At 51.4% G+C, this 14,851-nt stretch overlaps 1 protein-coding gene across 1 annotated transcript in view; it reads left to right on the top strand.

The window, feature by feature from the left end:
- The window catches only part of POLN (polymerase (DNA directed) nu), a 296,309-nt gene that overhangs the window by 258,189 nt on the left and 23,269 nt on the right, over window positions 1-14,851 (top strand). Inside the window, exon 19 of the mRNA XM_006893654.1 lies at window positions 9,654-9,785. Coding sequence (XP_006893716.1) covers window positions 9,654-9,785 — 132 coding nt within the window. The remainder of the gene's footprint in view (window positions 1-9,653; window positions 9,786-14,851) is intronic.

The following is a 14,851-nucleotide window of genomic DNA, read 5'->3' as shown; positions in this document are numbered from 1 at the left end:
TCAAATCAGATCTGACTGGTACAGGAGGAGATTGCCCCTCCTTCCCCGGCAGAGCATCTGGTGGATTCGAACCGTGCACCTCTGGGATTGTAGGTAGATTCTTGATCTGAAGTTACTTCTCTAGAAGAGGGTGGGGCAGCTACTCTGCCTATGTTTCTCTCTGAACTTCTGACCCAGGAGAAGGTTCAGTTCAGGGCCTGTGATTGCAGCCTCTTGGTGCAGCTAAATCTGACTAAGGTGCTCCAGATTAAAGGCAAGTTAGTTGACTGGACATGGAAGCACAAGTGTGGGGAGGAATGGGCATGGGGCGGGCGCAGGCGCAGGGTGGGCATGCATGGGGACCTCTCTCATATTCCAGCTGTCTGGGTGGGCTTGCACAGGGATCTTGGTCAAATCCCAGATGTCCAGCTCTTGCCCAGTGGGGCTCTGGGCCTGGTGGGCCTCTGGGTCCGCTGGGGCGTATGAAAATCACTCATATTTCTGGTGTCCTGCTTGCTCCTGGTGGATGGATCCCAAAGCAGCTCATCTGGCTTCTCCCACCAGGGCTGGCTTGGCTGGTGTCTCCCATCACAGCTCGCTGCTCCTGTGGCTCCCAAACTAATTGTTTTAATACTTGTCTCTCAAATTCCTACTGTCCTGCTCGCTGCTCCCTGCAAACCGCTCTCCCATGGAGTACTCTTGCTGCACTCCTTCCAACACATTGTCTGTTCTTCTTGTCCACAACTCAGAGACATTGATTCCTCTTCTGTCATACTTATTAACTGTCCAGCTCTCAAATGCAAAGCAAGTGATTTAAAGACTGTGCCCTGATTCAGATCACCTTAGTGTTCAAACTGATATCCTTGCTCTTCACTACTTTGGAGAGGTCCCTGACAGTGAACTTGCCCAAAGCAATATGTCTCCTGATCTCCTGACTGCTTGTATGAAGGGTGTTGATTGTGGATCCAAGTAAGATGGAGTCAAGAACTAAAAAACAAATTCAGACCTTTAGTTGCAACATTGAGAGGTGTCATGGGCAAAATCTTGAATGATCCAGGAAGTATTAAAAGATGGAAACAGTACACAGAACCACTGTACCAAAAAGAATTTATCAGCGTTGAAAAAGTTCAGGAAACACCATGTGAACAAGAGCCACTAGTAACCAAAAAAAGAAGTTCAAGCTCTGTTAAAGACACTAGCAAAAAATAATGCCCCGGGAAGAGATGGGATATCAAGTGAAAACCTTCAGTTAACAGATGCAGCCCTAAACATGCTCGGCAATTTATGCCAGGAGATTTTGAGGTCAGCTGCCTGACCAACTAACTGGAAGAGATCAGTATTTGTTTCCATTTCCAAGAAAGGTGATCCAACATAATGTGAAAATTATCAAGCAGTATCATTAATAGTACATGTAAGCAAGTTACTGCTGAAGATCGTCCAGAAATGTCTAGAACAGTATATCAATGGGGACGTTCAAGCTTGATTTAGAAGAGGCTGTGGCATCAAGAATATCATTGCTGATGTCAGAAAGCAGAGATACCAGAAGAATCTCTATTTGTGTTTTATTGACTACATGATGGCATTTGACTGTGTGGATCACAACAAACTATGACTAACATTGAGAAGAACGGGAATCTCAGAACACTTAATTGTGATTATATGAAATCTATACCTAGACCATGAACTGATGTCCAAATGGATCAAGAGAACATGCGTGGTTTAAAATCAGGAAGGGAGAACATCAGGGTTATATCCTTTCTCCATAGCTACTCAGTCTGTATGCTGAGCAAATCATTTGAGAAGCCAGACATTACGAAGAAGAAAGTGGCATCAAGAGCAGAGGAAGACTCATCGACAGCTGTGTTAGGCAAATGACACAACCTTAGATGCCGAAAGTGAGGAGGACCTAAAATGCTTACTGCAAAAGATCGAGGATTACAGCCTTCAGTCTGGATTCCACCTCTGTTCTCCAAGCAGCAGGACAACAAAGTCCTTACCACCTGGCCGTTACGCAGCATTATGATGGATGGAGAAAGGACTGAAACTGTCAGTGACTTCCTCTTACTTGGTGTGTGGTGGCCCTCCTCTCCTCGCTGGTAGCACATCTTCCACGGCGGTGTAGCAGTTCAGGGCATGTTTTCCAAGTAAGTGAGCAGCTTCCTGTGTCTTCTGTGCCTCACTCCCTCCACCAAGCAGGGCTGGTAGTGGGGCTGGCTGTCTCACACCTGGTGGCAGGCGGGGAGGGGCAGGTGTCCAGAATGCCTGTCATGCTGGCTCTGCTCCGAATGGCCTGCAGGACAGTGCCCCTCCCGGATGCACACAGAGAAATGTGCTTTCCGCTTCTGTTGCTTTGGCACCTTGCAGGGCAGGGGGGGTAGAAGGACAGTAAGTTTCCCTTTTTTTCTGGGAGAAGAACAAAGCTGTACTTTGTAAATAAGCAGTGAGTCACTAGCTGTGATGATTGTGAAAAGGGTAATTTGTCTGCTTTTAGCCCTGACAGTGACACAGAGGTCCCACCCTGAGCCTCGTTGTGTTGTTTCCATTGTTCCCACATCCAGCGTGACAACAGAATTGCTGTGTCTGGCCCAACAGAGGCTCTGTTCCTTGGTGTCAGAACCAGAGCCCCCCACCAGCCTCAGATGAGTCTCTGGGGGCACTCTAAGCAGGGCTCTGCCAGCCAATTCTCAGTGGATGGCAGAGATTTTTCCCACAAGCCTGCCACTGGCCCAGGCTACACAAAGCAGCATGGTGGGGGCCAACTTCACAGCAAACCTTCAGGCAGTGTGCTGGCATGCTGGAGGGAGGATCTGAGAACAGCAGGGACACAGGGGCCTTGACTCCTGGCCAGTGCTCCTGCATCTGAAGTGGCTCCATCTACCACACTGCTTCATCGACCATGCCACCCAGGTCCAGTCCTTCCCCGCCTGCTGTGCCACCCAGGTCCATTCCTTTTCCACCCACCGTGCCACCCAGGTCCATTCCTTCTCCACCCAGTGTGCCACCCGGATCCAGCCCTCCACCCACCATGCCACCCGGGTCCAGCCCTCCACTCACCGTGCCACCCGGGTCCAACCCTCCACTCACCATGCCACCCGGGTCCAACCCTCCACTCACCGTGCCACGCAGGTCCAGCCCTCCACTCACCGTGCCACGCGGGTCCAACCCTCCACTCACCGTGCCACCCGGGTCCAGCCCTCCACTCAGCGTGCCACCCAGGTCCAGCTCCTTCTCCGCCTGCCGTGCCACCTGGGTCCAGTCTTTCTCTGCCCACCATACCACCCAGGTCCAGTCCTTCTCCATCTTGCTCCAAGCCCCTGTTGCTCTTGGAATTAGTTTATTGTTGCTGTTAAGTACCATCCACCCAGTTCCCGTGCACAGCACCCCACACAACTCACACCGGAACACGATGGTGCCGGGTCTCATCAGCTCACAACCGTTGCCGTGATGGAGCCTCCATCACAGCCACAGTGTCACCCTGTCTGAGTGAGGATCTTCCTTCTAGCTGAACCCTCTGCTTTCCCTGCATGATGTCCTTCTCCAGGGATTGGTCCTTCCTGAGGACATTCCAATCAAAATGACACACATGCCCCATCCCTACTTTCAAGGCACATTCTAGCCGGGCTTCTTCCAGGACAGACATGGTCAGTCTCCTGTCAGCACCTGGCATTGGAAATGCTCTTTGCCAATTCCATGATTCAAAGTCATCAGTTCTTCTCCTCCACCTGGCCAAGCCTAAATCACATTCTTCTGAAATCACATTGCTGCAGAAAAGTAGTGAACATACCATGGACTGCCAAGAGAACAAACAGGTCTGTCCTGGAGGGGGTGAAGCCAGGCTGCTTCTTGAAGGCAGGGACTTCGAAACTCTGTCTCACATACTTTGGAGATATTGTCAGGAGGGAGCAGTCCTTGGAGATGGACATCATGTTTGGAAGGGTAGAGAGAGGGTCAGTACAGGAGAGGGAGGCCCTGAATGAGAAGGACTGACACAGTGACTGTGGCAATGGGGTCATGTGAGTCAGAGATGTTGAGGTTGGCTCAAGAGAGGACAGAGTTCAGTGCCATTGTTTATAGGGTCGATATCACATGCAAGCAAGATTCTGCTGAAGATTATCCAAAAACAACTGGAACAGCACATCAGCAGAGAACTGCTAGAAGTCTAGGCTGGGTTTAGAAGGGGTCATGGTACTAGGGATATTGTAGCTAATGTTAGATGGATCTTGGCTGAAAGCAGGGAATACCAGAGGAATGTCTATCTGTGTTTCATTGATTATGCAAAGGTGTTTGACTGTGTGGATCATAACAAACTGTGGCTGACTCTGAGAAGAATGGGAATCCCAGAACACTTGATCGTTCTGATGCGAAACCTATACTTGGACCAAGAGGCAATTGTCAGAACAGAGCAGGGTAACACTGCATGGTTCAAAACTGGGAAAGGTGTACGCCAGGGATGTGTCCTGTCTCCATACCTTTTCAACCTGTATGCAGAACAGATTATCCGAGAGGCTGGGCTCTATGAGGAGAAGTGTGGTGTTAGGATTGGTGGAAGATCTATCAACAATCTGCATTATGCAGATGACACAACCCTGCTGCTGAAACTGAGGAGGACCTCATGCACTTGCTGCAGAGTGTCAAGGACTGCAGCCTCCAATATGGATTGAGGCTCAATGTCAAGAAGACAAAGATTCTCACCACTGGACCAATTGGCAGCATCAGGGATGGATGGTGAAGAGATTGAGATTTTTCACAGCTTTAGTCTGCTTGGCTCCACAATCAACACTCTTGGCATCAGCAGCCAGGAAATTAAAAGATGTATTACAATGGGAAAGTCTGCTGTTAGGGACCTCTCTAAAGTACTTACGAGCAACGGTGTGTCTCTGGAGACTAAGGTGTGCCTGATACAGGCCATGGTCTTTGCAATCATTTGTTATGCGTCAGAGAGTTGGACAATGACCAAGGAGGATAGAAGGAGAATTGACGCCTTTGAGCTGTGGTGTTGGAGAAGAGTGTTGAATATACCATGGAGTGCTAAGAAAACAAACAGGTTCATCCTGGAGAGGGTTAAACTGGGCTGCTTCTTGAAGGCAAGGATTCTGAGGCTTCGTCTGACATACTTTGGTCATGCTGTAAGGAGAGAACAGTCCTTGGATAAGGACATCATGCTTGGGACAGTGCAGGAGAAGGCCCTTTAGGAGGTGGATTGATTCAGTGACTGGGGTAATCGGGACGGGTGTGTCAGAGACAATGAGATTGGCACAGGACAGAGCAGAGTTTAGGGCTGTTGTACATAGGGTCGCTATGAGTCGCAAGCGATTTGACGGCACATATCCACAACAACAACATGGGACATAATCAGCTTGATGGTACATAAAAATAACAACAACAACATGCTCACCTAACTTCAAAGAGAACCAGGAGAGGTGGTTTTCCCTTCCAGGCCCCACAGGACAGGACAGCACCTGGGAAAGTGGCTCATGTTGAAGCCAGTGCACTCTAACCACTGGAGGCCAGGAGCTGGATCATGTTTGACCCACTGAGGTGTGAACGAGGCGCAGTGGGGCTGGTAGCAGGCGGGCACCGCTTGGCATGGATTGGCCATGAGGTGACAGAGCAGCCTGGTGGAGTGCGTGTGTTCTGGCTTGAGCAGCTGTCAGACAGTGGACGTGCACAGTGCTAGGCGCTCTGAGGGAGAGCTCCCCTGGGAGGAGGAGGAGGTCAGCCTGCGTGAGCTGCACACTCAGAATGTCTTAGAGGTGAGGTGGGCGGACTTGACCTCACCTGCTCTGGGCAGGTTAACGGGAGAGACCTTGGAGAAGACCATCGTGCTTGGGAAAGTAGCAGGTCATTGAAAAAGAAGATGCACCTCAGTGAGAGACACTGACGCAGTGGCTGGGGCAGTGGGCTCAGCAGCCCTGGTAAGGGTGGTCCGGGAGCGAGCAGCTGTCACTGCTGTCCATGGCTCGCTCCAGGCAGGAACCAACTCAAGAGCCCCTAACAGCAGAGCAACGAAAGGCTGGAAAGGAGCAAGCGCTGGAAGCAGGGAGAGAGCGCTGTGAGACTGAGTCTGTGAGGAGGCTCTGTGAGTTTGGGGTGACCTTCATCGTACTTTTAGAACCGATGAGCAGTCAATTCCAGCACGATTTGCTGCCTCTGAAAACACACTGCAGGGTCAGCTGTACGGCGGTCCCAGCTCGACAGTACACAACAACAATAAGAGTAGAGAAGCAGAGAGTCCTGGTGGCCTGGTGCTGGGGAACTGCCACAACCCCAAAGGCACACAGTTCAAATCTACCAGCTGCTCCAGGGGAGAAAGATGGGTACTCTCCTGCCATGTGATTTATAACCTCTGAAACCCCACTGGAGGGTCAGCTGGGAGTTGGTTCCAACTGGCTGCACACAGCAACAACAGTCCAGACTGGGAGCTGCGGGTTCGATGACTGGGGTTGGGATTGCAGGAGGGTGCGGCCCCTGGGGCGTGCTGGCCTCAGTGGCATCAACTTTGTGCCGTTGATGTCGAGTCTTGCCCCTTGTGAGGCTAGTGGAGAGGGGGCTGCTGCCCCTCACCCACACGCTGTTTATCCAGCACCGTGGCCATGTCTGGCTCGAGGCAGCTCGAGAGGCCAGTCTGGCCGACCCAGCTGCCACGTGTGTCCTGTCTGGGAGTCGCTGGAATTTTCCGTTAGGGTGCCCTCGCTGAGGCTGGTGGCTGGAATGTCATGGACTGTTGCCGTAAAATGGAGCAAGCAGGGATGACTTATTCATGAAGGCGTCACACGCGCTTAATTAGACTCACAGGCCCTGAAAGAGCGCCTGGCGGCTTGAGGGCGCTGCTTGGGCTTGGTTTGATTCTGAGTTTGTTTTTCCCCTTCATTTCCATCCTAAGGTCCAGAGTGGCCAGACAGGTCTGGACAGGCAGAGGGGCCAAGGGCTTCAAGAGTCCCCTCTGCAGATGTCAAGTGGGGTGCTCAGGGTCTCCAGGCTCCCCATTCCTCACAGCCAGCAGAGTAAGCACCTCCCGTCTGCTGTCCCAGAACCCACACTGTCCAGAGCTGCTGGAAGCCACAGGTGGTGTAGACCAGGAGTGGTCCGGCAGAAGAAAGGACTGGATGTGTGAGGTCCCCCTCCAGGGACCTCTCCTCTGGTCTTCTCAGTCCCACCTCTCTACCCTTGGGCCATGGCTACTAGGCCATGTTGTCTGAGGCCCCTTGGGCTACCCCCAATGTAATCTCAGAGGGCCCCCAGTACAGAGAGTGGACAAGCGGCTCCTGGTCCTAGTCACAGAGTCCCCTAGAATGCAGCCCCTCATGCTGGTTCTCTCTCTGGGGGAAGCCCCTCAGAGCACAGGGTGTTGCCGTGGTCTGCAATCCAGTACGGCCCCCATGCCTGTCTTCACGGACCCCTCATTCTCTATTTTAAAATACGGCCAAAAGGGAGGGACTGGGTATATTCGAAGGACTATCCTGTTCATCCATCGTCGCTGTAATAGAAATATCATGAGTGGGTAACTAACACGCAGATGTATTCTTTCACACATCGGGGCGGAAGTCCAGATTTCGGGCACCAGCTGCAGGGAAGTGTTGCCGGTCTGCGTCACCTCTGGAGGAAGGCCTTTGTGTCTTTTCTGCACCTGTGGTTGCAGCATCTCTGAGACCTCTGTGTGTCCTGATCATCCCCAGGCCGGGAGGGGACCGTCCCGGGACGGGGAGGTCCAGCCTGGGCCCGAGGGGTGCACTCCACTCCACCTCATCCTTGTCCCTCTCTCTGCCCACTTCTTTTCTCTCTCTCTCTCTCTCTCTCTCTCTCTCTCTCTGCCCACTTCTGTCTCTGTATCTCCTCTAAGATAGTGGGTGTTGCAGGCCACACCCCAAGACAACCCTCCTTACACCAGATGAGGGCTATGGTGGGATTAAAGGGGGGTCACAGCTCACCCTGAATCCTTTTATGACTAACTGATCAGCTTGTCATTTCAGAGGAGCTCATTAATATAACTGTCCCCCTGTATTGCTACAGAGGAAACACAAGGTCACGTGAAGCCAAGAAACCTGTTCTGGGAGGACGTGATTGGTCCACCAATTGGGGGAGAGCCCTGTGCTCAGAGCTCCACCTGCCCAGCCTTGCTGGCTCTCTCCACAGCCTTCAGGACTCAGAATCACTGTTTCTTATTTACAGATGAACCTATGGGGCTTTCTGTAGGTCAGAGAACCTCCCCAAGGTCATGGGCAACCTCCCACAGGTAACAGACTGCACTCTGGTGCAGGCCTCTGTGGTCCCAGGCTCTGCACCCAGTCCTGTGTGTGTGAATTCGGGGTTCTACAGGAAAACTGGGTCCACTGGATCACCAGAAGCCAGGGTTGTCCTGGGCCAAGGGCGTTTGTCTCGGCATAGGAGTCCCAATGGCAGGCTCTCCCGCAGGCCCTTTCGTAGTTTGGCAGTGAACCTACCTTCCTCTTTCCTCTGCGCCCATTGCCAGCTGCCCGCCCCCCAGTTCAGGAATCGGTCTCCCACCAAACCAGCCCAGAGCAGACATCACGCCCACTTCACTCGCCGCCTCACCTTTTGCGCCTCAAAAGCACGCAGTCAATATTGTTGAATAAAAATATACTCACAAGCCCCATCCGGTTCACCAGTCCCTGGCGTCTCAGGATTGCTTCGGTTTTGTGCGTTTCTTGACGAAATCGTTGCTGGGATTTGAGTGACAGTTTACAGAGTAAGTTTCTTTCCCATTCAGTAATCCATAAAGCACAGCGTGTAGCTAACTCAAAGGTGATGGCTCTTTACCTGTTCAAATCCACCAGCGGCTACTCGGAGGAGGGCGGACCGTCTCCTCCCATGCTACTTACAGCCTCAGAAACCCCCGGGAGGGTCGGCTGTGGGTTGGTTCCGACTTGATGGCAATGAGTTAAATAAGAAAATGTGTGCACGTTTGAGGACCTTGGTGACCGTAGCAGCACTCTCCCCTTCTCCCCTGCCTTTCCTCTTCTCCTGTCCTTCCTTCCTGTTGGCCCTGGGCAAGTGCTGCACTTTGGAGACTGTGGTGATTGGTCTACAGGGTGTGCTTCTCTCGGGTGTTAGTGGCCACGTTAAAGCCTGTCTATTTATTGGCTGAAAGTCGGGTTACAGTGTGGACTCCGCCGTGAAGAGTAACAAGGGGCCACAGTTTGCTCAGTCTCTGTCTCGATCGGACCAGCAAGCTGTGTCTTAGGTGTTTGGATTTTGTTGCTCATTTTCTCCGACCCCGTCAGGGACTTTGTATCGTAAACCTGTCTGACTGGCCAGCGGTGGTGGCAGGCAGCCGTATAGTTCTGGCCTCGAGGTTGGAGACTGGATTTCTGAAGGTCAGTTAATCTTTTGGAGTAATAGTATGGGGGGGGGGGCGGGTTATTTTATCCATTCTCCTTTGCTTTAGACAAGGAGAGACCGAAGCGCCTCAGGTTTTAAATCAAAGCCAGACAGCACCCTGACCGGTCCAGCTCCTCAGCGGCACCAGCAGGAAATGCCACTGGTGCCCGTGACCGGTCCTCCTCCTGGGAGACAGCAGCAGGAGACCCAGTGGTGGTCATTGTCCCTGGTTCCTCAGCTTGTCCGATGGCCCTTCTGTTGGCTCGTTCCTGTCTGAGGCTGCTTGGAATGAGTTAGGAATCCTCTCTGATCCGCCTTCCTTCCAACCTATACAGGGAAGGAGCGTCTCGCCACCTGCCTCGGAGTCACTGTGGAGGACGCTGCCCAGTTTGTGGAGAGTTTCTTGCAGAAATATAAGAAAATCAAGGACTTTGCCCGAGCAACTATTGCTCAGTGTTACCAGAAAGGTAATCTGGCCCCACACGAGCCATTCCCCACCCACTCCCTGCTTCCCTGCATGCGAACACGGTGCTCCCTGCTCAGCGGGTGGGTGGTCCGGGAGGTGGGAGCGTGGAAGCTGGCCTCCAAGGGGTTGATGGAGGCACAGTGAGAGGGTGGGTGGGTAAGCAACTCAGAAAGTGGGTCCCCTCCTACCAGATAAACAAGACTGCAAGTGTCTCCTCCGAGAAGAACCCAGGGTAACCCTTGCTTGAAGTTGGCAGATGTAATGGGCCCCTAGGCTTCAACCTGCATTTCAAGTATTTTTTAAAAGAGATAAATAAATAAAATATGACTTATACAGTCAGTCCTCTGACTAACTGTAGCCGAGGAGTCAGTATTTACAAATTTAGCTACTTGCTAAAATGTACTTATAATCCCTAAACTAATACCCGGGAGCTCTCACAGACGTCTGTGGGTATGTGCAGAATGACTAAACAATGAGCTACCACCGCACATCTGCCCAGCTGAGGTCAAAAAAGGGGACAGTCTTCTCATTACCTCTCTCATTCTGGAAACAAGTACCCTTGGAGTGTCCAATTTGTGCTGACTTTTTCATAACATTGTGCTTTTCATTGGCTTTCACTTCTTAAAATTACTTGAAAACGTAGTGCTGAAGCATGTCTGCTACGTCTGTCATCGTCGCTGTGAGGTGGTTCGAGTTGAGTACAAGCCGTAGTATCCCTGTGGACAGCAGACCTGACCCCTCCCTGAGCCGGGCCCTCCTCACCGTCTCTGACCCTCACGCCCACTGCTGCGGTCACGGGGTCAGTTCCCTACCTGTGTGCCGTTCTAGCCGTTTTTGTGTGACCTTCGTTTGTACTTTGCTTGCACAGATATTAATGATATTGTTTAATACTCGCCACATTCTGTTGGATCAGTTTGCTCGGGAATGGGAACAAACGGATCTCTTCCGTAGGTGATGGTGGTGGTTGTTGTGGTTGTTGTGTATTGTGCAAAGGCATTTGTGTAGATCATAATAAACTGTGGCTAACCTTGAGGAAAATGGGGGTCTCAGAACACTTGACCGTGCTTCTACGAAACCAGAAAGCAGTCCTCAGAAGAGAGCAAGGAAACACTGCATGGTTCAAAATCAGGAAAGGAGGGCATCAAAGATGCATCCTGTCCCCATACCTTTTCAGTCTGTATGCAGAGCAGATCATTTGGGAAGGAGGGCTTTATGAGAAGGAGTGTGGTGTCAAGACTCATTAACAGCCTACAATATGCAGATGACACAACCTTACTTGCTGAAACTGAAGAAGGCCTGAAGCACTTGCTGCAAAAAGGTCAAGGACTGTGGTCTTCAATATGGATTGAAGCTCAATATCAAAAAGACAAAGATTCTCACCACTGGACCAACTGACAGCACCATGATAGATGGAGAAGAGATTGAGGTTGTTAGCAATTATAGCTTGCTCGACTCCATAATCAATACTCTTAACCCCAACAGTCAGGAAATCAAAAGATGAATTTCATGGGAAAATCTGCTGTCATGGACCTCTCCAGAGTGCTGAAGAGCAACGATGCCAGCCTAGAGACTAAGGTGCAGTCAACAACAACCACCGCCATTGAGTCAGAGCCAACCTATAGCTGACCCTCAGTGGGATTTCAGAGGCCATAATCGCATGAGAAGACATTGCCATCTTTCTCCTACGTGCAGCTGGTAGATTCAAACCATGTGCCTTCGGGTTTGCAGTGCAAAGTCACCATAGGAGCTCCTTTCTGGGGCTAAGGAACACTAACTGGGCACCCAGCCTGCTGGCCAGAGAGGCCCCCTAGGAGATGGTGCCCAGCACCCCTCCAGCTAGCGCTCCTGCCCCTCCCTCACTGTGATGCCCCTCAGCTGTGGGGTGACCAGGCTTTGTCCCTTTTCTGTCATCTCAGCAGGAAGGTCATGCCCACACACGTTCAGTCTGCCCTACTGGACCACAGGCTCACTGGAACTTGTGACTTGGGGGCTTGTGCTACATGGCAAGCCAGGGCCTGGTTAGCCGCAAGGCTGGCTGTGGGCAGACCCTCACTGCTGCCCTGTTAGCACAGCCTAGCCAAGTCTGTCCCCAGTGACCACTCAGGATTCCTGTGAGCCAGTGAGAAACAATTCCAGGAAAATGGGGAAAAGAGTTGGATAAAACAGAATGCTTCCTGAGAAACCTGCTATTGGCCTCAGGAAATGAGTGTCATGACGTGCTCACTCTCTCCCCCCAGGGCCAGCGGGGTCCTCAGGAAACAACATCCCCGCAGCCACTGGAAGCTGCTCCAGTATTTTCAGACAAAAGTCCAGGTCCATCCAGCAGTTCTTCCCAGCAGCTGAAGGCCCTGGGCTGTGTGCTGTCCTCGTGCCAGAGAAGACCCCAGGATGACTTCAGGGCCCGGGGCTCAGAGACAGCACGTGGGCCTAGTGTGCCCAGCTGGGCCGCTAGCACCCACTCCCGGCTGGCACCCACGGTCAGGGGCACGGTGGACTTTACGTGAACAATCACACTCATCCACCTGTCAGCAGTGACTAGGCTTCTGGCAGCCTGACAGCTCTCGTGTCCAAATGTCCAGGCTGTTTCTTCCCCTGAGGGATGCCGATCCCCAAGCAGGGCTCGCTGGAGGGTTTGCTTGCTCCTTGAGGGCCAGAATGAGGGTGGGTTCTGAGTACCCACAGGGAAAAGTTCAGGTGGCATGAGGGCAGCAATGCCAGACTGCCACTGATTCCGCAGGGGCAGACAGTGTACACCAAGAATGTCCTTGATTCTTGTGCAAAACCGATGTCCTTGTGGTCGGACGTAGCCCACACCCCCCGCACCTGTCACCGATCCTAACACCAGGTGCCCTCACGGGCTCTCATGGGTCCAGTGATGCACAGCAGTGGCCGCACAGAACTCACGGCACCACCCTCGTGATTAGGGGCTTTTTAGGGAAGACGTTGCTGTGTGTGCCCTCAACCGGAACTGACTCACAGCTGACCCTCCAGTGGGTTTTTCAGGCTGTGAGTCCATCTTCTCCCGGTGGGGCAGCTGCTGCATTTCAGCCACGTGCCTGTAGGTTGGCAGCGCAACTCCTCCCCGCTAGGCCAGCAGGGCCTTCTTATTACGGAAGTTAGCCGGTCAGGACAGCTTCTGCAGCACGCTTGGAGACCCTTCTACCCTCGGCCTCATGGCTTCAGTCAGTGTTACGAAGCTCTCTTGTTAGGTGCCATCGAGTCGAGTATGACTCATAGCAACCCTGTGAACAACAGACCTGAATCCCGTCCTATCCGACGCCGTCCTCACCATCTGTGAGGCACGTGGGCCCTTTGCCACAGTCACCATGTCACTCCGTCTCGATGAGGGTCTTGCTCCCCTTTGCTGACCCTTCTAAGCATGATGTCCTTTTCCAAGGAAGAGCCCCTCCTAGCAACGTGTCCAAAGTTGCTAGGAGACAACGCTTCACCATCCTTGCCTCCGAGGAGCACTCCGACTGCGCCTTTTCGTGACAAGCCCGTTCGTTCTTTTGATCATCTGCGGGATATTCAGTTCTCTTCTCCAGCACAGCTCAAGGCATCCATCCTTCTTCTCTTATCCTTATCCATCATCATCTAGCTCTCAGATGCGTAGAAAGTAATTGAAAAGACCATGACCTGAATCAGGCACACCTTAGTCTTCAACCTGGCATCACTGCTCTTCAGTATTTTGGACAGATGCCTGACAGCAGACTCTGCCCAAAGCAGTATGTCTCCTTATCTCTTGACTGTTGGTACCAAGGGTGTTGATTGTGGATCCAAGCCAAATGAAATCATGAACAGTTCCAATCCTTTCTCCATCTATGATGATGTTCCCACTAGCCCAGTGGTAAGAAGCTCTGTCATCTTGATGTTAAGATGCAATCCATGTTGAAGGCTGTATGTAGTCTTTGGTCTCCTGCAACAACACTGCGGGTCCCTTTTGCTTTCAGCAAGCAAGTTTGTGTCATTCGCATAGCACAGATCGTTGATGGAACTTCCTCCGATCCTGTTGCCACATTCTTCTTCATAGACACCAGCCTTATGGATTGTTTTCTCAATATATAGATGGAATAGGTATAGAAAAAAGATACCTCAAGGGAGCTCTGGTGGCCTAGTGGCAAGAAGCTGTGCTGCAATCCTGAAGGTAAGCAGTTCAAATCCACCAGATGCTCCCCTGGAGAAGAAGAGGCAATCTCCTCCTGTGCCAGTTGGATCTGAATCGACAGTACACAGCAAGGAGGAAGGGAAAAAAGAGGCAATGGTGATAACGGAGGAAGTTCCGGCTTCTCTGGAGGCCTCAGGAATTGATGGAATGCCAATTAACATATTTCAGCAAACAGATACTGACCTGGATGTGCTTACCAGGTTATGCCAAGAAATCTGGAGGACAGCTAGCTGGCCAACTGACTGGAAGAGATCTGTATTTGTTCCTATTCCAAAACAAAGGTGACTTGACATAGTGTGGGAATTACTGAACAGTATCACTAATATCACACACAAGCAAAATCTTGCAGAAGATTATCCAAAAATGACCAGAACAGTAAATTGACAGAGAACTACCAGAAATACAAGCTGGGTTTAAAAGAGACTGTCGCACTAGAGACATTATACCAGTGTCAGATGGATCTTGGCTAAAAGCAAAGAGTGTCAGAGGAGAGTCTATCTGTGTTTCATTTACTATGCAAAAGATGTGACTGTGTGAATCACAACAAATTGTGGCTAATCTTGAGGAGAATGGGAATCCCAGGACACTTGATTGTGCTCATGTGAAACCTACATTTGCACCAGGAAAACAGTCCTCAGAACCGAGCAAGGAAACACTGAATGGTTCAAAATAGGAAAGGAGGGCATCAGGGATACATCTTGTTTCCATTCCTTTCAACCTGTATGCAGAACAGATCATTCAGGAGGCTACGCTTCCTGAGGAAGAATGTGGTATCAGAATTGAAGAAAGACTCATCAACAACCTGTGTTATACAAATGACACAACCTTGTTTGCTGAAACTGAGGAGGACCTGAAACACTTACTGCAGAAGGTCAAGGACTGTGGTCTTCAATGTGGATTGA

The sequence above is a fragment of the Elephantulus edwardii genome, unplaced genomic scaffold (assembly GCF_000299155.1).
Source record: "Elephantulus edwardii isolate Elephantulus edwardi_28Jun2011 unplaced genomic scaffold, EleEdw1.0 scaffold00129, whole genome shotgun sequence".
Lineage (NCBI taxonomy): Eukaryota > Metazoa > Chordata > Mammalia > Macroscelidea > Macroscelididae > Elephantulus > Elephantulus edwardii.
Note: the sequence above shows the minus strand (reverse complement) of the source record. Positions and strands in the feature narration are given on the sequence as shown.